Source organism: Microtus ochrogaster, chromosome 2 (assembly GCF_000317375.1).
Source record: "Microtus ochrogaster isolate Prairie Vole_2 chromosome 2, MicOch1.0, whole genome shotgun sequence".
Lineage (NCBI taxonomy): Eukaryota > Metazoa > Chordata > Mammalia > Rodentia > Cricetidae > Microtus > Microtus ochrogaster.
In genome coordinates, this window is record NC_022010.1 from 2,554,447 (window position 1) to 2,575,781 (window position 21,335).

A 21,335-nucleotide genomic window follows, 5' to 3' on the forward strand; every position below is an offset into this window, starting at 1 on the left:
ATGCTGGCTAGAGAAGAACTCTATTCGCCCAGCTTACAGGGTAGACACGGCTGGCTTTGAAACCAGATCAGCATCTTGATGAAGTGACGGGAGGTCATTCTCCGAAATGTTTGGTAGTCAGCCTGGGCACAGCACTCTCAGTGCCTTTTAAGGAGGAGGGGCAGGAGATCAATCTTCCGCAAGCCACCCGAGATGCGTTATAAACCCATGTACACACCACAGTTGAGGACAGTCCAAGCCAGAGAAATGAGACAACCTCACACTGCTACTCGTCAGAGCTCGGTTTTATTGTTTCAACAACACAAAAGGCTGCCATCTCTCTTTAAATAACAAACTATACAGATCACAAGGAGCAGTAAAATACAGATGGTTTCCATGGGAACACACATACGGATTCAATAAATAATATAAAATGCTTTTTGTGCTAAAATAGAACTCTTGTCTCATAGTTACAGGTCCATCCATCTCTGTTACCCAGAAAAAGCCAGGTCTGCTATTACCTAGAACATAGAAAAATATAATTTAATAACAGAACTAAAAAAAAAAAGGGCCAGTGTTGAGTTTATAAACCACATGCAATACGTACAAACAAGGGCCGGTAAACAACCAAGGAAACAAACAAACGGACAAATCACAGTTGACGACTGGAATGATCGCTCCACCCCCACCCCACCTTCAAAGACATTTTCTTTAAGGGAAGGAGGCTAGGTACTTGTTTCAGAAAGGACCCTGCTGGGGACCTCACTCTAGCCACGGGTTTGGACTAATTATGAGAAGGTCTTTGTTCTTCATGACAGCCCACAGTTTGAACCCACTTTCGGCCCCACATCTCAGGACAGCACCTCCCCGCTGCTGGCTGAGCGCTCACACTTGTTCTGAGTCAGAAAGCAACAACTCTGATTCTGTTCGTTACTTAGTTCTAAGACTGTCCTGGGACTTGTCAGCTTCCTGTCTCGGTGTCCTGAATACTAAGGCTGTGGGATCTGAGACGCTGCGCTCAGTTCTCTCTTATTTAAGTAAATAGAAGTGAATCAACAAGGAAAACCTTAAGGTCCATCACAACTGAGGAAAGGAGGCTTACAGCTCAGCTTTCTTCATTCCAGAGCAACAAACAAGCAGATGAGAATGAGGCCTGAATAAAGTAAAACAGTCCTGTTAACACAAATGCAAGCAACTTTCAGGTCAGCCTCACTCGGGAAAAGAAATTTTGTTTTTGTTTTTTGTTTTTTAAATTTGTCAAAGTTCAAAGTGGAAATGGAGTTAAACACGCAGAAAGGCCATGGTGTCATCCTGGGACACCGCCCCCAACCCCGGCAGCACATTCAGTAGCAGTGACCGGACACTGTCTCTCTCTGCCCGGGCTACACAGCACACAGTGTAAGATGACAAACTCAGGGTCCAGGGATATACCGCCGATGAGGGACCTCCATGGGAATGTCCAGGGAAGAACGCATGACACCTTCATGAGGGGAGCAACTCAGCCTCGGGAACTCATCACTTGGGAATTCCCAGGGGGTCTTCCTGGGTGCTTTTTCATGTCCAAGAGTCGGGTTTCCATCAGCTGACCCTGAGCCCACCACAGATTCCATGGCCTCTCAGGAATATGAAACAGACTAGCTCCTGTCCTGGGGAGCTCTGACCCTTTGCCACACTGCCCACTGGTGAGCAGTCATGGCTGGTGGGGCCTCAGAATAGCTTCTTCTCGTAGGCACATGGCTAAGGACAGGGGGCTACTCAGGCTAAGTCTTATTAGGTGGCTAACAGTTGGCTGTCCACCCTCCACCCCCACTGGAGATTAAACCCAGAACCATGAACATGAGAGGCAAGAGTGTGGCCCCAAAGCTGCTGCCAAAGCCCTTGGTGTTCTGAAGGCAAGGCCTTGCTATGTAGCCCAGGCTAGCCTCAAAATCATAAGCCTCCTGCCTCTGTCAATCAAGGCTGGGCTCATGATCCTGCTGAATCAAGTCTGTCCAATGCTATCTTTCTTGAAAGATATCATCTCTCCCCAGTAAGCCACTATCCACACTGCACTCGCTGCTGGTTTTACAGTTTGTAATAGCAATCAACAGAGCCATCAGTGTGCAGACCCCTGTGTCAACAGTGAGACAGGTTCCCCTGTCAACCGTGACAGTGAGACAATTTCTACAGACTTTGCTGAAGTATCACACTTAACCATGTCCCGGAGGCATGCGCATGGAGCCCCAGGAGCAAGAGGGTAGTTCAGGTTAAAAAAACAAAAATAAACTGGGGTTTGCCAAAGGCTTCGATTTAGTGTGTGTCACACGGCTGCTTTAAAGTGATCTAACAGTCTTGTTTATGGAACCGGGGCTGCTTAGAACAGAACTGTATTAAAGCAGCATCTCCTGGAATGTCTTTGACCGTGTTAAGTACTCTTCCCCAGAAGCTGGAACCAGGAGAAGGCACGGGCTCGTTCTGTTAATGTATAGAACCATCTGACATCCAGGGACCCACCAACGTGCCAGAAACCCTCAAACAGCCAAGCAGTGTAAACTCAGCGCCTTTCCCTGACGCGGCCACCCCGTCACCGCATGCTTGGGTGGAAAGACAGCCTCTGAGGACCCATCACTGCCACGGGAATCTTGAGGACCTACTGCAAGGACCATCTGCCCTCCCTCAGCTGTGTCCTCATGAGGGAAACGGGGTTGAGGGGATAAAATGGTTTACCTGGAGTAAGTCTGAGGCAGGGGGCTCTGAGGAGAGCCTCTCCACACACACAATTCTTTTCTAAAAGGGAAAAGAGTCTTCAAATTGACTCAGCCAAGATGGTAACACATGATGTCTGTGAGAGTGTAGCTCAATATCATGTAGGTACAGGAACCCATGATCCTCTGTCACCTTTAAAAACCCTTTGGTACAACTATAACCCCATACAAAATTTAGTCTGGCTAGCCCAATGCTGGCTGGGGTCAAGCCACCCTCCTGATTGGCAGAGGGTACTGTATATCCCCTGAAAAAGCCAGAGATGCAGCTCCCACCCCTGCAGGTCTGCTTGAGCTTGTGTGAGCTGCCCACCCCAGCCACACCCACACAGTAACATCAACACTTAACTACATGTGCATATGTGCAATAGAATCTGAACACCATTCTCTTGAAGCAAGCAGGGTGCCTGTGCTAGGCTGCAGCCATATTCCCACACTAGAGGCAGTGAACAATGGTACATGGATGTGGACTCAAACCCTGAATGGGCAACGAGATGGGCACTGAGCCCCACAACTCCCCATGCACCTGCATAGTAACAGATAAATTATCTTCCAAACTCTCAAAAGATCATTGCAATGTTAAAAATAAATAAATAAACACCGTATTTTCCAGCATAGAACACAAGGGTACACACTGGGAACTGTCAGATCTAGGACAGAATGCAAAGAACTTCAATGTCAGGTTCTTACGTGCTCAGCAGTTTATCTAGAAACACAGCCCCCAGGAGCTGGACAAGTCCGCGGAGCCCTTCAAGGACTTCTGTTTCAGTGCGATGACACAGGAACCCAGCATTTATTTGGGGCAGCGGTGGAGGAAGTAACTTTCAGGGGAAGGGTGCTGGGCAAACTGCCGCCCCCGTGAGAATAACCCAGTGCACAGTGCATCAATGACAGAAGGATGTGGGCATGCCAGGGCACACGGGAGACCGCTGGACACTGCCACCCATCAGTGTGAATTCATTATAAATTATACTCTTCTGCCTTAGGCATGTCCTCGGATATGCTTCCCAGGCCTGGCAGAGGGAGCACGGCTCTGTCATAGACCTGCCCCTCATGGAGACCCCAAGCGCGAGCCTGGTAGGTTACCTATATCCTGCTTCACCTGAAGTCCTGAGACATCTCCTCTGGTCGCGTTGACCAGAAGGTGGCCATTCCTCAAAGGGACATTCCTACCTCTGCTCTCTGACTGGCATCCTTAGAGCAGAGCCACCAGAGGTAAGCAGTGTACATGCTACTCAGTGCTACCTCATCACCTCTGGGACAAACAGGAATTATCCCTGACCTACAGAGACCCCAGGCTACTGCACCTCCTCCAGGATTTGGAGCCACACCCCCAAACTCTAGGCAGGCACTCAGATACATCAGTGCCTAGGACAGGCTACTGCAGCCCCAGACACTGTGGTCCCATCCCAGACAGGCTCGATGCCAGACACAAACGCTTGAGTGATAAAGGTCATTTCCTGTTCTGAGGCCATGGGTACCAAAGTAAGTGGGTATGCAGAAAAAAAAGCCTTCTGCTTCTTCAGTAATTTCAATTGTGGACAGGCCAGCCCAGAGGTTGTCCCAACTCCTGCAAGGCCACCTTGGTGTCGTGGGCATCCCCAGCCTGGAGCAACCCGGTGCTCAGAACCGTTGTGTCTCAGCTCCACACGACTCCCCGTGGCTCCATTCCACTCCTGCACTGAAGAGCCGGGGCCCCTCCTGTGGGCCTTGCTGCTCTGTGGTTTAGAGGCCGCTGCTGTTTCTGTGGCACAGTGGTGGCTTGGAGAGCTCCAGGATGGTGGTTCGGGGTTTGTTGAGGAACTTGGGGGCACGGCGTAGCAGCCTCTGGGCCTCATTGAAGGTGCATGTCAGCTCCTTCAGCCACTGTGCAAACTCGGGGTCACTCTGCACAGAGAGAGAAACACGCAGGAATTGGGACCTGTCTACCCATCTGCCAACAGTATCTACCAAAGTGTTTGGAGCCTGAAAGAGGACACATCCTGCCTGGCAGCCCTGAAGCCTTGCTTCACCCTTCAGGTCCCCTGCAGCGTGGTAAGAAACTCAGAGTCAGTTCTGGGCTCTCCCAGTGCATCCCTTGTATCTTATCTACTGCCTTGATCTAGTTGGGGATTTTCTCTGGGTCCTAAAAAGCACAGCCTATAGAATAAAGAACAGGGGGAGAGGGTCCTGATATGGTAAGACACCCTCTCACATGTCTAAGGTAGTTCTGAAGATCCTGTGTCCCCCTGTAATTCCAATACTGGGAAAGCCAAGTCACAGAGTCCCGGGTTCCCCACCAGCCTGGACTACGTAGCAAGACCCTGTCTCACAACAAGCTAACAGGGTTTCTTGTTCTACCAGTTCCTCTCCCTTCACCCTGTGAAAACATGTGCACACACCTTAGTACACCAAAGAAAAGTGTAAAATGATGAAACTTGAGCTACACTACAACTCAGAAAAAAACAAAGACAGTCCCCCTGGAAAAGTCGTTTTGGAATCTCAGAGATCAGAGAGATAAGTTAGCCGGGAGAGCAGACTCTAGCTCTGCCTGCCCCAGGCAGTCCCCAGACTCAACTATCCTCTCCGCTAACACAAACTTACCTGAGTTAGTTTACCGGGACTTAATTGACCTAAACCTTACAGCGAAGTCTGTGAGAGAGGCAAGGAGAAGTTTGGGGATCTGGCAAGAGCCCCGGGAATCCGCCATCCCTGTCTGTTGTTATTCCAGAGAATGCCAATAAAAGCTCACCTCGCATTGCAAGACGAACTGTTTCCCTCCTTTTATTCGGAATAAAATGCACTTTCTGTCTTTAATCTGGGTCTCCTCCACCGACAAGATCTGTTCCATGGTCAGTAAATTTTGCTAAATACAAATGGGAAAAGTGAACAATTAATCACTTTCCTACTTTGTGATCTCTTCCGGCAAATTAAAGGGTGAATTTTCAAAAGCCAATGACATTTTCTTTCTCTTTCTTGGCAGATATTCTAGAAATGAGGAGAAGGACACAAAAAGAAGTTCAAAGTAACCAAGGAAGCACCATTTCTGTGAGGGCCCCACCACCCAGGGTTCTGGATTACAGTGTTGGTGTGGAAAGCCATGAAAGTACAGGACCACATGGCAGGGACATCTGCCCCTGTCTAGCCATCAGCAGAACAGTGAACAGCGGTGGGTGACAGCTAAGGCATGGATGGGCTAAGACACTAGATCCACATCTGAAAGACCTAAATACAGGAGGCGGTCCTGCAGGATGCTCACAGCAGATCTAGTGTGAAGGCTCAGCAGGCCACAGTGCGGTTACACAGGGGCAGTGTTTGTTTGTTTATATTTTAGATACATTCTAAGGAATCTGGAGTGGAAAACGTGAGAAACTCCCATGCTGTCTGTCCCTCTGTTCATTCTTACAGATCTACCTCCGGACTGCCTAGCTTCACACAGAATACTGAATGTCCAAAGAAAATAATAGTAATAATAAAAGATACATTGTTGCAACTGTGACAGTTTGCTTTGACCTTGCACAGCGAGGCTTGAGAGGATTGCCTGCCCAGGCTCTGGGAAGATACTTCAATACCTGCCAGCACAGAGCTTCATCTAGGCGCACGAAGCAAATCTAAGATATTTTAATTTTAAAAGGCCTGTGGCACAACTGGGAAGTAACCACAGGCTACTGCCACTGTTCATAAGGAGCAGTTCTCAAAAACCATGACTCAAAGTCAAGACAGCAGAGCCGAGCCTCCTGCTCGGGTCCTCTGAAGCTGAGAGGCTGCTGATCCTCATCCCAGACTCCTAATTACAACCATGGCCTGACCCCGGGGGCCAAGGCCGCACTCACAGTGATGAACCCTGCCCTTCCTCATGGCAGACCACACACCATCCACCCAGGTGGGCTCCTTTCTGGGCCTCTCACACGGAGGGTGTTTAATGAAGCAGCCTGCCTTGTCCCTTTGCCACCATTAGCTTGAGAAAGGGTCTGAGAGATTGAGATTCCAGCAGAGGGCAGACAGCCTGGGTCAGCGTCCTTGCCACCCTAAACAGATCCCATGGGTGACATTTCATCTGATCTGACTTGGGGAGAGACCAAGACATACCGGGGTCAACAGCCCTTTCCACCCACAGCAGGCTGGCTGTGCCCTTGGCTGCCCTGGATTCCTTTCGGTAAATTGGGGTTGGACCCTGCAAGCTGCTAACCACTGAGTTTGTTTATGGCGCCTGGCCTCCGGTTAATGTGCCCTAATTATGGGAGCTATGAGGCTTTCTGTGTCTCCCACTTCTCAGTGAAGAAACTGAGGCCCAGAGAGGCACCTTGGAGTGTGCTGAGTCCTGCGAGCCATGAGTTGGGATTGCCCTCTCCTGCTCTGCTCTTCTTCCATCCCACCATTCCGCTCTCCAGCCTCCATTGACTCTGTGAGGCTGCTGCACTCAGGACTCTGTCTTCAAAGGACACCTGTGTCTATTCCAGGAAGGAACTTGACACAGACACTAAAAGTTAGACCATAGCAACCCTTGCTTCTGAGACACAAGGGACACAGACAGGAGGCAGTGTGAGGGAGCCCCAGAACCCCAGCACCCCAGAGCTGCACAGGTGCCACCCCCAGAACTCACCCGAGATTCGCCCTCTCCTCTCCACTCCAGTCTGTTGGGGAAGAGGTAGAAGTAGCGCCTCTGCCATTGCGTGAGAAAGGGGTTGCCCAGCTTCAGCATGAACCCGTGCATGATGCAGTCCTTCCCCAGGGCATAATCTGAGGGTGGAGACACAGGGTCACTCAGGTCCTGAGCTAACACCACTAATGACAAGCTTTGGGGCCGGACGGGGGCACACGTCTCTACAAAAGCAATCCCTTTTTTTAAACACCATGATCTCATTTTCTTAACACATGGGACTGGAATGTGGGAGGTCAGAAGGTTCCAGGCTCTGAGTTCAAACCTTGATTCTTGGCATTTGAACCTGCAGTACATACTGGCAACTCAGACCGGACAAAATTTTGCTCCCAAACTACTAAATAAGAGACTGTTTAATCGTGAATTATCTCCAAAGTCCCGTTAATCCACTTCCATCCTATAAATTCCCCTGGCACTCACTGCAGGCTCACCTTCGGCTCACCGCCCTCGAAGACAGCGGAGTCCAAAAGCTCAGACTCACACTGACTGAGTCTTTAAAGTGGGGGCATTTCACAATGTGGTAAAATCACCCACTCATCCATCAGTCTACCCATGATGCCATGGGGGCTAGGCATGGATCAGTGTTTGGTGGGCCCACTGAGGAACAACAATAAAAATGAGACAAAAATCTGCCTGCCCTTGGGAATGTACAATCTGGGGAGAGTCAGACAACCCTCATGTTCCTTGAGATGGAGAAAAAGGAAAAGACAGCAGAGGAAGGCAGGGGTGGGGCCCACGGAGCTGCCCTTCTGACATGGGCTTGCATTTCTGGGTAGAGTTATAACACATTTAGTTCTGCCTTTGTCCTGGACACAGGTGGCGGGACTGTACTTTCCTGTCACCCAGACATCTGGAATCTCAATGCCCTAACTTCAAGGACTAAATCCTTCAAGGACTAAATCCAGGAGCAGGGAGACCCCAGAACACAGATAGCAATGCCTCCCTCAGTGTTCATTCCCATCTGCCTGGAGACTGGACAAACCCAAGCCTGACACACTGTTTCCTATGCTGGGAAGCACTTGATGACAGTGAGCCCCACAGCCTTTTACCTTCCTCCTGACCAAGTTGTTTATTTTTAGCCCTCTTCCTGGCCTCGATTTTATCCGTATCAGCGTTGACGGCATCGTAGATGGTCTCCACCACTTCCTGCTGCCAGCGCTCAGAGATGACCAGTGGGAAGTTCTTATAGAGGTCCTGATCGCAGTCCAAGAGCTGGGTGTGTAAGGACAGGGGAACACACGCTCTAGTGCCTCCCATGGCCACACCAGGGAAGGCTTCGCCTTGGCCCCAGGTCAGGCAGCCTGGGCCTGGTCTTCAATAACACTAGGGTATTTTTGTCAAGGAAAATGAACTTATGTTGACTTTTAAAATTTGTTTGTATGCATGTGTGTGTGGTCCTGTGTGTGTCCATGTGTATGAAGGTGCATGTGTATGTGTGTCTGTGTGAGTAGGCCAGAGGTAGGTAACAGTCTTTCTCTAACACAGCATATTTATGTATTTATACGTGAGGGACAGTCTCTCTTACTGAACCTGGAGCTTACCAACTAATGACACCAGGCTCTCTCTTGTCTCTGTTCCCCTTTACTTCTCAGTGCGGGGTTATGAGTGTGCATCACTGTGCCTAATTTTACTCCCATGCTAGGGCTCTGACCTCAGGCACTTGTGTGCAGCAAACACTTGACTGTGTGCTCCTCCAGCCCCACACACTGTGTTTGATTTAGAAGCAGTAAGAGACTCTTGGCAGCCAAGTAGACTTTCAGCTGTGGGTGCCGTATTTATAAAAAAAAATGGGGACAAGGGTCTGCATAGTATTCAAAATTCGATAAGGGAGAAAAGCTGGGCTGGCTGACCAACCTCCCTCACATGGTGTGGAAAAGCAGGCTGCAGGCTGGGTCAGCCAGCATTGCATGACCTCCCAACACCAGCACTGTGCACAGACGAATATTTAAACACAAGTGGCTGGAGAGCAGACGCCCAGCCCCGGAGCTGCAGTGAAGGGTGTGCACTTCACAGCTGCACTGTTTTCGTCTCACCCTCTAAGGCAGGCTGCCCTGGGGGTCCAGGAGATGGTGGCTTTGCTACAGTTCCTGTAACACCCCATGGTCTCGGGGTCAGTCTCCACTCCAGGAGCCTGTGGCTCCACCCAGCTGCCCCTGCTCACAGCTGCCTCTCCTCCAGGCTTCATCTCCCTCCAGGCTCTATCTTCATTCTGACCCCAGCACTCCCGTTCTGAGTGTCCCTGTGACAGCCCCTGCCAGACGCAGTCACAGAGCCCACCATTCACTCTCCAGGTAGCTGGTGTGGGTTTGACATGCAGAACTATCACTGTGGCTGGAAGGGGGCCTTCAGGTGGGAAACTGAGCAACTGGCCCTGCTGGGATAAACTCCAGCAGCAGAGAAGAGCTGGGGCTGGGCTAAGCCCCAGAGTCAGGGCAGATGACAGGCTGGCAGGCTGGTGACCCGCTGACTTAGCATTTTACAGATGGTGATCTTCCTCATGACTCACTCTCCCTGTGAGTATGTCTTGTCACCACTTGAGAAAACAGAGTCATGCACCAAAGTCTGAAAAAATGCAGAGGACCCTTGACTGACATGTGCAAAGAGATTCCTGCTGTGTGCATGTTCCCTCCTGACACAGGCAGATCCTAGACCAGTGTTCTCAACCTTCCTAAAGCAGGGACCCTTTGGTACAATTCCTCATGTTGTGGTGACACCCAAACATAAAATTACTTTGTTGCTACTTCATAACTGTAATTTTGCTACTGTTATGGATTGTAATGTAAATATCTGATATGCAGATGGTCTTCAGAAGCCCAAGGGTCATTTGACTCCCAAAGGGGTCACAACCCACAGGTTGGGAACCACATCCCTAGACTTAGACGCACAAAGATCATGGATTCTTCTGCTCTGAGTGGAATGTGTTTGAATCAGTTGTTATTCCTGTCGCAGATCCAAGTTGTAGTCTAACTGCAAATGCCACACATGACAACGCAAGCGAGCACCCTGTCACTCATCAACGTGAAATGATGGGGAAAAGAAAGCTGTGGCTGCTGCTGCTGAATGTAGGTGCTAATACTGAAACTATAGCTAAGTGCAATAGCGTCTCCTCTCCTCAAGCTAGAAGGGTGGGGTGGCCTGTTACGCCAGCAGCGGGGGGGGGGGGGAGAGCTGAGGAGGTCCTTTGGTTCAGGGCTTGCTGGGCTGCAGAGTGAGTGCAGGGTTGGGGGTGTAGCTTGGTGGTAGAGTGTTTGTATAGCATGTACAAGGGCTCAAGTCGATCCCCAGTCCCCTCCATACACAGTGAATATAGCTGAAATCCTATACCTGGAAGTGTGCATACCTTAATGCCTTTGGTGTCTTCCTCATCAAATGAGCCAATATCAAAAGCATCAGCAGCGTTGACTTCTCCCCGAGGAGGGATTAGGGGCGGTGGGTACTAGAAGATCCAACAAGTAGGTAGGGCCCAGTTACCAGCTGCCCTGTATGCCCCTAGCCCAAAATAACAGTCTATAAAAAGAACACAGTCTGGTTTTCATGCCCAGAGAGGGCAGATCACCCTGAGCCTCATCAGTGCTGGCTGCCTGGGTGACCTGAGCATGACAGGGTGGGCAGGCACTCCCTCCTCCCCATAGGAACTGCCATCACTCTGCAGCTGGGCTTCACACAGAAACACACTTAAAAATTCAACTGGGGTGTTCCTATACCAAAGAGAAGCACAACGAAGCTTAAAATAAGGGGAAGGAGTAGGGTACGGCTGCACGGAAAAGGACAGGCTTAGTGGAGAGAGGCCTGGTTTCAGCTCTAGCATGAAACAAAAGTTAAAAAAAAAATAAAAATCGGGCTGGAGAAATGGCTCAGTGGTTAAGAGCACTGACTGTTCTTCCAAAGGTCCTGAGTTCAATTCCCAGCAACCACATGGTGGCTAACAACCATCCGTAAGAAGATCTGGTGCCCTCTTCTGGCCTGTAGGCACACATGCAAACAGAATACTGACAATACTGTATACATAATAAATAAATAAATCTTAAAAAAAATAAAAATCAGGAAAGGACAGTATAGGGCTAGAAAAATGTCTATGTTCCTTGCATACTGAAGGCTGACTCTATACATATTCCAATTAGGCAGACAACTGCTGTCCTGGGCCTTCTATTCATGTGTTGAGATTATATCTCCAAAATTCTTAGATGGCTGCCCCTCAGCACCTGCAGAGGGCCTTTCCAGGCCGTCACCTGGCGACAAGTCCACTGAGGAGCAAGTCCCTCACATAGAGCAGCAAGAGTTTGCACAGAACTTGTATATATCGTATATATCCCCCATAAACTTCAGTCTTGAGGTGACGTAAATGCTCGCAGATAGTGGTCAGTCTGTGTCATTTAACAGCAGGAGTCTGCATGTGCTGAGCACACCAGCGGTTTTATGTTTTTTTTATTTTTTTCCTGAATATTTTCCATCCATGGTTGGTTGAACTACAGATGCAAAATCAGGCACATCTGGCCCGTGTGAGAAAAATAAGTAAAAGGAGCCTCCCCAGTAGGAGTTCCCTACATGGCAATGCATCCAGGCAGAATATATAGACATGGCAGGCTGGGGTGGGGACCCTGGAGGGGCAGAGTTAGGAAGCCAGCAGCAGAAAGACAGACAGAGAGCTCAGAGGGCCCAGAGGGATACCTTCCGTAAGTACACGTGCTGCCAGTCGATGCCCTTGAAGAAGATGTGCTCCTTCACCTCCTGTGCCCTGGGGAAGAGGAGGGAGAGAGAGAGTCCTGCAGAGGTCAGATGGGAAATGTGGCCAGTGCTGTGCTGTCTCCCAGAGAGTGTGTCTCTCCCACAGAGAATGGTCCTGTTCATTAAGAAACCAATTGCAGGCTGGAAAACAGCCCAGGGGGTAAAGTGCTTGCCATGTAGCCACAAGAACCTGAGTTTGGATCCCTGGCTCCCATGTAAATGCTGGACTGACACGGTAGCAAGAGGCAGACAGGGGATGCCCTGGCACGCGGCTAGCTAGACTAGGCCAATCAGAAAACTCTGGGGAGCGACCTGCTCCAGTATATAAGGTAGAGAGCAATCAAGGAAGACACTCATCAATCTTGGGCTCACACACACACATGCAGATATGTGCACAAGCATAATACACAGATTCACATGTACACATGTGTAAAAAAAAAAGCAAGAAGTTACTTTCCGAGAACATAGAAAATGCTGCAGCAACTGGAGGCATCAACACTGAACCTGGGAAGATGTCTCCTTGTCTAGATGCATCCTGTAGCTTAAGACAGCCTGTACATGTATATCCATGTTGTGTGGGTGCACATGAAACAGAATCTGAAGAAGAGTGATGCTGGAGAGCCGAGTGTTAAAGTATCTCCAGCAAATGCCAATCAGCCATGATGGACAGAGGACAGGAAGAGGGCAGGACTGTGAAGCCTCCAGCATTCACTTAGATCACAAACTCCAATGGCACAATGTGAGCCCCCACCCCCATTCAGCTGAGTAAACAAACTCCTGGAAGGTCAGGATCAAGGCTGAGCACACACAGCAGCAATGGTTCCTGTGGGCCCTGCCCCCTTTCTATCAATTCCCAAGACCCCAGATCCAGAGCGTGCAGCCCCTCGGAGCTATTCTTCACCTGCCCCCTCCTCCATCCTCGGTGACTCCAGTCTCTCTGCTCTGCTGAGCCACTGCAGTGGGGTCCCACCTCCAAGCCCTCCCTCCCTCTGAAAGGCGAGTCACAGGTTTGACCACTGTATGGCCCTTTACGTGCAATGCTCAGACCTGTGACCCGCCTCTCTTCAAAGGATGCTGCTCAGTATCCCTTCTCTAGCACACTGCTGCATCTGCTGCCCTCACAGTTCCTCCTCAACCCGAATCACTTAACAAATGCTCAGAGATGGATGGAGAACCCCAGGCAAAGAAGATATCATGTCCTCAGGAGCGACATTCCAGGGGCCTTGTCCTGTCTTCACCTGCACCTACCTGCTGCTGTCCACACACAGCAGGCTGAACACGTGACAGAAGGAACTAGAGAGGAGGCTGGCATCCAGTCTGGCTCCTTCCTTTCCCTGCTGTCACAAGAAGCGCGGGGTGGAGCACACAGACACATCAAGGAGCTGTCCAAAGGTAGCTGGGGATGGACAGGGTGGTGTGCATTGCAGGCAGGTGGCAGAGCAGCTGTTCTGGGGATGGAGCACGTGCTGACCCCCAGACTCTGTGTGCGCGTGGGCGTGGACGTGTGCGTGTGTGTGTGTGTGTGTGTGTGTGTGTGTGTGTGTGTGTGCTGGAACTCTGTGGAATCACTGACACACATAGACACACATGTGCACTCAACCCACACAGCAAGCATTGTTCCCACCCCTGAATCCTCAAGTCTCCACAACTAGATGTGAATTCTAACAGGAAGCTTCGAAGGCCCTGGAAGGTTTGACATTTGAGAAACCAAACTTGCCAAAGAGCTTCTTAAAAAACAAAATCAATAGAAAGGCTGGGGATCTAAATGATCAGAGAGTAAAACAAGGAATCAAAGGGGAGAGACAGCGAACACACAAGGTCAGGGCATCATTCTGCCAGTGCTCATAGGAGTGCTAAGTGAACGCAACAGGCTGGGGAGATGGCGCAATCTCTAAAGCTGAAGAACACCAGTCTTGGAGAAGCCCCACCCCCAGCATCCAGAGAAGTCCTGACAGCACAAGGCCACTGCCTCAGACCTTTAGCACTTCTGCCCAGCTGTGACATCAGGCTGGTTTCGGGGGGCAGTATTCACTCCTCAGCCCCCCTCTAGGGGGCTACTTGGGAACATACTGAAGTAAAAGATGGGGCCCGGAAAGTGGAGGGCTGGGGTCAGGTTAACACCAGACCCAGAGACCTCAAGTGCAACAGGGGATGGTGGAAGGGAGAGACTGAGACCACACTCAGGTCTCACAGGACTTGGGAGGAAAAAGGAAAACCCTTTATCTCTCCTCTCCTATTTCCTCCCCCTCTTCTCTGTCCCCCTTTGTTCCCCTCCCCTCCGGTCCCCATCTCTCCCCCTCCCTCTCTCTCCCCTCCCTCATCCTCTCCTCCTGTCCAATCTCTCCCTCTCTCCCCCATCTTCTCTCCTGTCCCCCCCTCCCCATCCTTCCCCTTCCTCTATCTCCCTTCCTGTCATCTCTTTCCCCTCTCTACCCCATCTCCTCCCCTTCCTCTACTCTCCCCCTCCCCTCATTTTCTCCCCTCCGTACAGAGAGGTACACTCTCTCTGCCCACCCCTCCTCCATATTCTCCCTCCTCTCACAAGCTTCTGTTTGAACAGTTTTCCCAGATGTTAATACTATGTTGGAAGGCTGGAGTCTCTAACAAGAAAGTTTGAGCTACAGTAAGGGATTCACTTTGAAAAAAATCCTCCAGGTCCCCCATCTCTGCTTCCAGTTCAGCTAAGATACAAGCCCGGCCTACGCCCTCATGGAGAACTGACCCCCTGTGCTTTGGCTTCCAGCCAGGACAGGCTGACCCCTCTGAAACTGGAAGCAGAAGCAAACATCTCCATAGGGCATTTCTGTCTAGAATTGTAAGGGTAACAGCATGGATAACCAACGCCCTGTGTGGCCTCCTTCTGTGCAACCCCACCCCGTGTGACCCTGCCCCATGTAATCCCACTCCAGTAGATGCTGAGGGCCTGTAGGGACTGTATATAAAAGACCACTGGTTTCCTTAGAGTGGAGACACTGAAAGATAGCCTACCCGCCTCCGCAGCAGCCCAGCCGCTGGCTCACATCCCGCTGGAGCAAACCCTCCAGGAGGGACCTCAGTTCTGGGGAGAAGGCATCCGGAAGCTGCACGTTCTGGGGAGAGAAGAGATGGATTTTGAAGGCCCATCCTAAGGCAGTGGTTTCACACCCAACCAGAGGTCAAGGCTGCTCCTTGGGTAAGAGATTATCTAAAACTGAATTCACGACAGGCTAGCATTAGTCTAAAACGGTTACTGATTGGTTTTGGAATCCTCCAGCAGGTTGGCAGGGCTAGTTTATTTGATGGCCATGCCCGCTCCCCACCTGCTCAGTTGCGGATCTCATCATTTGCCCGGGAGCATGCTTCCACTCATCTCTTTCTCCCAAAACTTCCCTTGGAATGGTTTTATCGTCAAGTATTTATTTCACATTTCATGTTTTATATATGTATATATAACATTATATGTTTTATATAATACTTTGTGGTTTTGATCTGTCTTTATGGTTTTATATATCACAAACACATGCTTGTTCAAATGGGTGTGGGTCCCTTGTGGGGGTCAGAGGACGGTCTTGGGTGACTGTCCTCATCATCCACCTGGTGTCTTTGGTGCCTTTCTGCTGGGCACACCAGGGCGAGGAGACCACAGCCTTCTGTGAATTTTCCTCTCTCAGTGGTCATCTCGCAGCAGGACTGCTATTACAAATGCATCCGGCTTCCACGGGGTTCTCGGGATCAGAACTCTGACCCTCAGGTCCGTGGGACAAATTCTTTATCCACAGGGCCATCTCCCCAGCCCTGCGGTACCTTATGCCTTTCCCAGCATATTTAGCTGGGAACAATTAGACACAGAACATGGAAACCATCCTTAATCATCTCACCACTGTCAGGGTCATGCGGTCTATCTCGTGCTTGTCTTTGGTTTTGTGCTGTCTGAAAGGGCTGTGGCTGTAGACATAAAAGAAAGCTCTATTAAAACATGGCATTGGCTAACTTGGTACAGGCATTGACTAATATTTGGGTAAAATACAGAAGTTAGATGATAAACATTCACTACTTCTGAAAACAAAACGTAGCCACAGCAGAGACCATATCCTGATTGAGCCAGATACGACACACTTGGTCCTCGCTGCAGTGACATTATGACAATAAGACAGGCTTCTCCAGCTAAGTCACCAGCAGGACACAGGCATCAGGCAGCCATGTCAGGAAGGGTGAGGGCTGCAGTAGCTGCAGCTCTGTGCTGCACCAAATCCCTGCAGTGAATGCGGATCCGCCTGGAAGCCAGGGCACACAGCATGACACAGCCCAGTAACAAGGACAGCACCAGCGGGCCCAGGGTGAGTCAAGAAAGCTGGAGTCCATGTGACCTGGCTGTTCCCACAAACCTTCAGCATCCGTGTTCACATCTAGACAAAAGACAGTGGCAGCAGACAGTAGGTGCTAATACTGTGGTCAGCTGTAAAGTGTCAGAGTCCAGCCAGGCTTGGTAAGCCGAGGACTCTTCTTTGCTGTGTTATTTATTACATATACTTCTTTATTATTATTTTTCAAGCTATTATTCTCATATAGAGTTACACCAGGCCATTTTCAGCTGTGTATATAATGTTATCATCTCCTATTTCTCTCTCTCCCCCGCTCCCCCTTCTCTCCCCTGCTCCCTCTTCTCTCTCTCTGCTCCTTTTTCTCTCTCTGCTTCTCCTTCTCTCTCCCTACTCCCCCTTCTCTCTGTTCCCCCCTTTTCCCCCTCTGCTCCACAGTTTTCAATACTCTCCTATAATCCACACATGTATTAAAATCTGGGACCACAAGTGACAACATGATGTTTGTATCTCTGGAACAGACTCAGTTGGCATTAAATGATTAGCTCCAGAGTAGCCATTTTAACTACAAACGGCTTAACTTTGTTATCCTTTATGGCAGAACATAATGCTACATTGTCTTCATCCATGCCTTTGTTAGTGGATGCCTAGCTGCTTCCATAGTCTCAGTCTCGCCATTGTGAGCACTGATGTGGTGAGCATGGGTCAGCAAGTGTCTGTGATGTGTTCATGTGAAGTTTTACATAAACATCTGAGAGTGTTATATAGTATACACACACACACACACACACACACGGGAGGGGGTCTATATAGCCCAGGTGGGCCCCAAACTCACTATGTAGCCTAGTTTTACATAAACATCTGAGAGTGTTATATAGTGTACACACACACACACACACACACACACACACACACGAGGGGGGTCTATATAGCCCAGGTGGGTCCTAAACTCACTATGTAGCCTACGCTGTCCTCAAACTCATTTCCATTCTTTCACCTTAGTTTCTAGTGTGCTGGGATTTCAAGTGCAAGCCATATTTTTTATGTCCTGGAAAGTCTGTAGAAGCTAGCTTTCAAATATGCAAATTAGAACCCCTGGACCAGTGATGTACTGGAAACTGATGAAGGGCTACAGGCTAGGACCAGGTCTCCTGACAGAGGCATGTTTTTGCCATGACCACGCCCATGTACGAGGTATGTCAGTCATAAACTGACATGAGATCCTCTAGGAAGCATCTGAGGCCAAAGCTGCCAACTGCAGTCGTGCATGGAAGTCGAGACCAAGCAACTGTAAAGGAGGGGGTCCCACCTGTCCTAGGCTGCCATTCCTGCTGGAGGGAAGGTTTTAGTCTCCTTCCTCTAGACTCCTTCCTTTTCCCTCTGGACAAGAGAGGGAGCCCCAGCACCGTGGTGAATGACCACAGCTACACCATCTCCTAAGAGCACTAATTGAACAAAAATTCAAACAAGACAAACTGCCACTGGCCAAGGATGTGTGATAATTTTTAAACTGATTTGACTGGAAATGTCCTTTTCACCTTGCTTCCAAGGAGAAGAAACATGCAGTTACTGCGCTCCAAAGAGGAAACAGAAGTCAGGCATGGTGGTGCACCAGCAAGGGAGGCAAAAGAGCAGAGGATCCAGGTTCAAAGCCATCCTCAGCTATGGAGGAATTTCAGGCAAGCATAGACTACACGAGACACCATCAGATAAATACATAAAAAAATAAAAGCCCAAAGCACAAAAGACAGTGCTTACGAGTTACTGGTGACAATGTCCTTTGAATCACCAACTGCCTCTTGGACAGCCCCTCTTGGACAAACCCACAGAAGTACCAGTACGTCAGGGCCCAGGCAGAGGGATGCCAAGTCAGTGGTGGCGTCTCCATCTGCCATCCTACTGCCTCCACCCCACTATGTTTCTCAAGGTTAAGGGGTTGGAGAGGACCTTGAACTTAAGGATGCTCATGCATGTGAGTGCAAAGCCAGCAGACTCCGTTTGTCCTTGACCTCTGACACAGTGTGAAGGTCACTCTCAGAGTCCTGCTGAAATATCCTAACTGTCCTGTGAGGCAGGGGCCTTTAAAAGGTGACATCAGGAGGGCTCTAACCCCAGGAAGGATTAAAGCTGTTGTGGAGGGGCCAGCTAGAAAGGTGAGTCTGGCTTCCCTCTCCAGCCCGGCCACATCCTGTAATGACACTGTAGGAAATCCTTCAAGCTGCTCACTAAACTCCTGGCTTCCAGGATCATGAGCCCAAATAAATGCTGCTCATTAAAAACCACCTGGTTGGCGTGGTTCCATTTCAGCCCCTCCACCAAGCGCCCATCTGTCCCTAGGTCCACAGTCCCCATTTACAAGTTCAGTGAGTCCACGTCTGACTCAGCAAGGCATCATGGGAAGTGACTTTCTGGCTCTCCCACCCTGGGGCATCTCGTCAGGAACACTTGAGTATTCAGCCCCACACATATGAGCTGCCAAATAGAGTCTTGATTACTCTTTGTGAACCAAGTCTGGGACTTGGCTTTCTATTTTGGAAAATGTTAAAGAGAAACCTCAGATAGTAACATCTCCATTTTGAGCAGGACAAGTGGCACTCACAGAACATGTGATGGCAGCTGTGCCCTGATGCAGGCTCTGTAAATAGATGCCCAGCTCCCGGCTGTCTTCAGCACAGAGTGCAGAGACAGGCTTCCCAGCTCTGGGTGGCTTTTGACGACAGAGAGCCCACATCCCGAGCAGCTGTGCCCTGATGCAGGCTCTGTAAATAGATGCCCAGCTCCCGGCTGTCTTCAGCACAGAGTGCAGAGACAGGCTTCCCAGCTCTGGGTGGCTTTTGACGATAGAGAGCCCACATCCCGAGTAAAAGCACACACGGCTCTCTTAATGAGATAGTGTCAGGCTGAGCACATCCCCCCACACCTGCTAGGACACCGAGGAAGCCCACGCACTCCCACATCAGACACTTCAAATCTACAGGCTTGACACTGAGCCCAAACCAATGTGACATATGATTAAACACTCTCACAACTTAATTTTAGAATGCAAGAAAGATTGTTTGTCATACCAAATATGCCTTTGGAATTTGAGCCAGTAACTGAAATATCTATAGATGGTCCCCTTTCCCCCAGTGGCACTTAACCCTAACCCCAGACCTCCACTCAGGCTCTATGTTGATGAAAGACATATGGGGGGGCTCCCCCAAAGAGAGAGTTCTTGATTCCCAGGGAATCTCCTATGCACTTGGATACCTGAGTAGTGCCCAAGCACCCTAAACTATGACAACTAAAACTATCCCCCAGGGAGTGCTGAGTGTCCCTGGAGATTTCAGCTAAGGGTTTCTGGTTGTGTGGCTGAGGCTGCCCTTAGGATAGGACGGGAAGGGAAAAGGTCACCCCAGGAATGCAGCAGGTTCCCAGGCCCAAGCTCTGCTCACTCAGTGTCCAGCTCCACCCACTTTCACTTCTCAGGGCCAATGAAGAGCAGCTTCAGGGGCCTCTAAATAGGTTCACAAGACAGTGCTGAGTCTCCCGGAGGCACATCTTCTGTTATTTCCGGCTGGTGAAGGATGGTCCCCTGCCTAGTTCCTCCGCCTCTAAAGCAAATCCCCTCATTTTTACTTTATGGATCTTGTTGTTTGCCTGCATCTTGTGCCTGCAGTGCCAGCAGAGGCCAGAGAATGGAGCCAGGGCCCCTGGAACTGGAGTTACAGATGGCTGCAAGCTGCTATGTGGGTGCAGGGAATCAAACCTGGGTCCTCTGAAGAGCACCCCTTCACCCCTGAGCCCTGTCTCTAGTCTCAGCTCCTCCTTCTGCAGACCCACCTTGGGGCCTTGCTCATGAAAGGTCCCTGTGACCTTTGGTTCTGCCTGAAGCACTGTTGACTACACCCTCCCAAGAGTGAACTGCTGTCCTTCCTCATCCAGGTGCACGGGACGTCCCTGCACTGTCTATGCTGACTCTACAGTACTGTTCTGTCCCTCACATCCCCTCCTGCTGCAGCTCAGGCACGTCTCTGTCCCACTACACTACAGGCAGCTTCAAGAATCATTTTGCTGCAGGTTACAAGGCCTTGTCATCCTGTTGTTAAAAATCCCCCAGTCCCTGACACCGGGAAACAAGGCCATGCTCTGCAGCGCATACGGAGGTCCTCCCAGGTCGGCATTGCCTCTGCTAACATACCCTACTTGAGACAGTAATTACCACTCAGTGGGCCCCTGTGGCAAGCTGCACCTGTCCCCACCACATCGTCTCCATCCTGAGAGCCCCATCTCCCACACAAAGTCACCCCACTCAGTCACACCAGAAGTGGGTCCTACACTTCTATGCTTCCTGGTTCCCAGTCCTCTGGGGGAGCCTCCCCCTCTTTTACCTTCCTTCTCCCTCCTCCCTAAGCCCTCCTCCCCTCCTCCTTTGCATCAGGCCCTCATGTGCTTTAAGTACTCAATAAGTGTTTATCAAGCTTAAATCGCAGGAGTCAGAACTAATTTCCTGCTCTTTGCTTTTAGTGCTATGCAGTCCCTGGAAGGGCTTCTGAGTAAGCATGGGAGAGAGTGGTCTGAGCGCTGAACCTCAGGGGGGAGGATACATCAAAGCTCACTAGCCACCTAGGCCAAGACTCCTCCCCAGCTCAGGCAGTCAGCAGTCAGAGACCCCGGGAACTGACCATGGAGAAGCAAAAGGCTTATATGGCTACACATATAACAGATTCTTAGGTGATATAACCTCTCTCTGTCTCTGTCTCTGTGTGTCTGTGTGTCTCTGTGTGTGTATGTGTGTATGTGTGTCTGTGTGTATGTGTGTGTATGTGTGTGTGTATGTGTGTGTATGTGTGTGTATGTGTGTCTGTGTATGTGTGTGTATGTGTGTATGTGTATGTGTGTGTATGTATGTGCTTGTATGTATGTGTGTATGTGTGTGTATGTGTATGTGTGTGTATGTATGTGTGTATGTGT

At 50.0% G+C, this 21,335-nt stretch overlaps 1 protein-coding gene across 2 annotated transcripts in view; it reads right to left on the reverse strand.

The window, feature by feature from the left end:
- Window positions 1-271: 271 nt before the first annotated feature.
- Window positions 272-21,335, reverse strand: part of Grk3 (G protein-coupled receptor kinase 3) — a 103,037-nt gene continuing 81,973 nt past the window's right edge. For both annotated transcript variants that reach the window (XM_005344235.2, XM_013349334.2), the window contains 8 exons: window positions 15,942-16,008; window positions 15,073-15,173; window positions 12,028-12,094; window positions 10,700-10,795; window positions 8,409-8,571; window positions 7,303-7,439; window positions 5,452-5,565; window positions 272-4,607 (listed from right to left, as the gene is read on the reverse strand). In XM_005344235.2, the coding sequence (XP_005344292.1) occupies window positions 4,446-4,607; window positions 5,452-5,565; window positions 7,303-7,439; window positions 8,409-8,571; window positions 10,700-10,795; window positions 12,028-12,094; window positions 15,073-15,173; window positions 15,942-16,008 (907 nt within the window). In that variant the 3' untranslated portion in view covers window positions 272-4,445. The remainder of the gene's footprint in view (window positions 4,608-5,451; window positions 5,566-7,302; window positions 7,440-8,408; window positions 8,572-10,699; window positions 10,796-12,027; window positions 12,095-15,072; window positions 15,174-15,941; window positions 16,009-21,335) is intronic.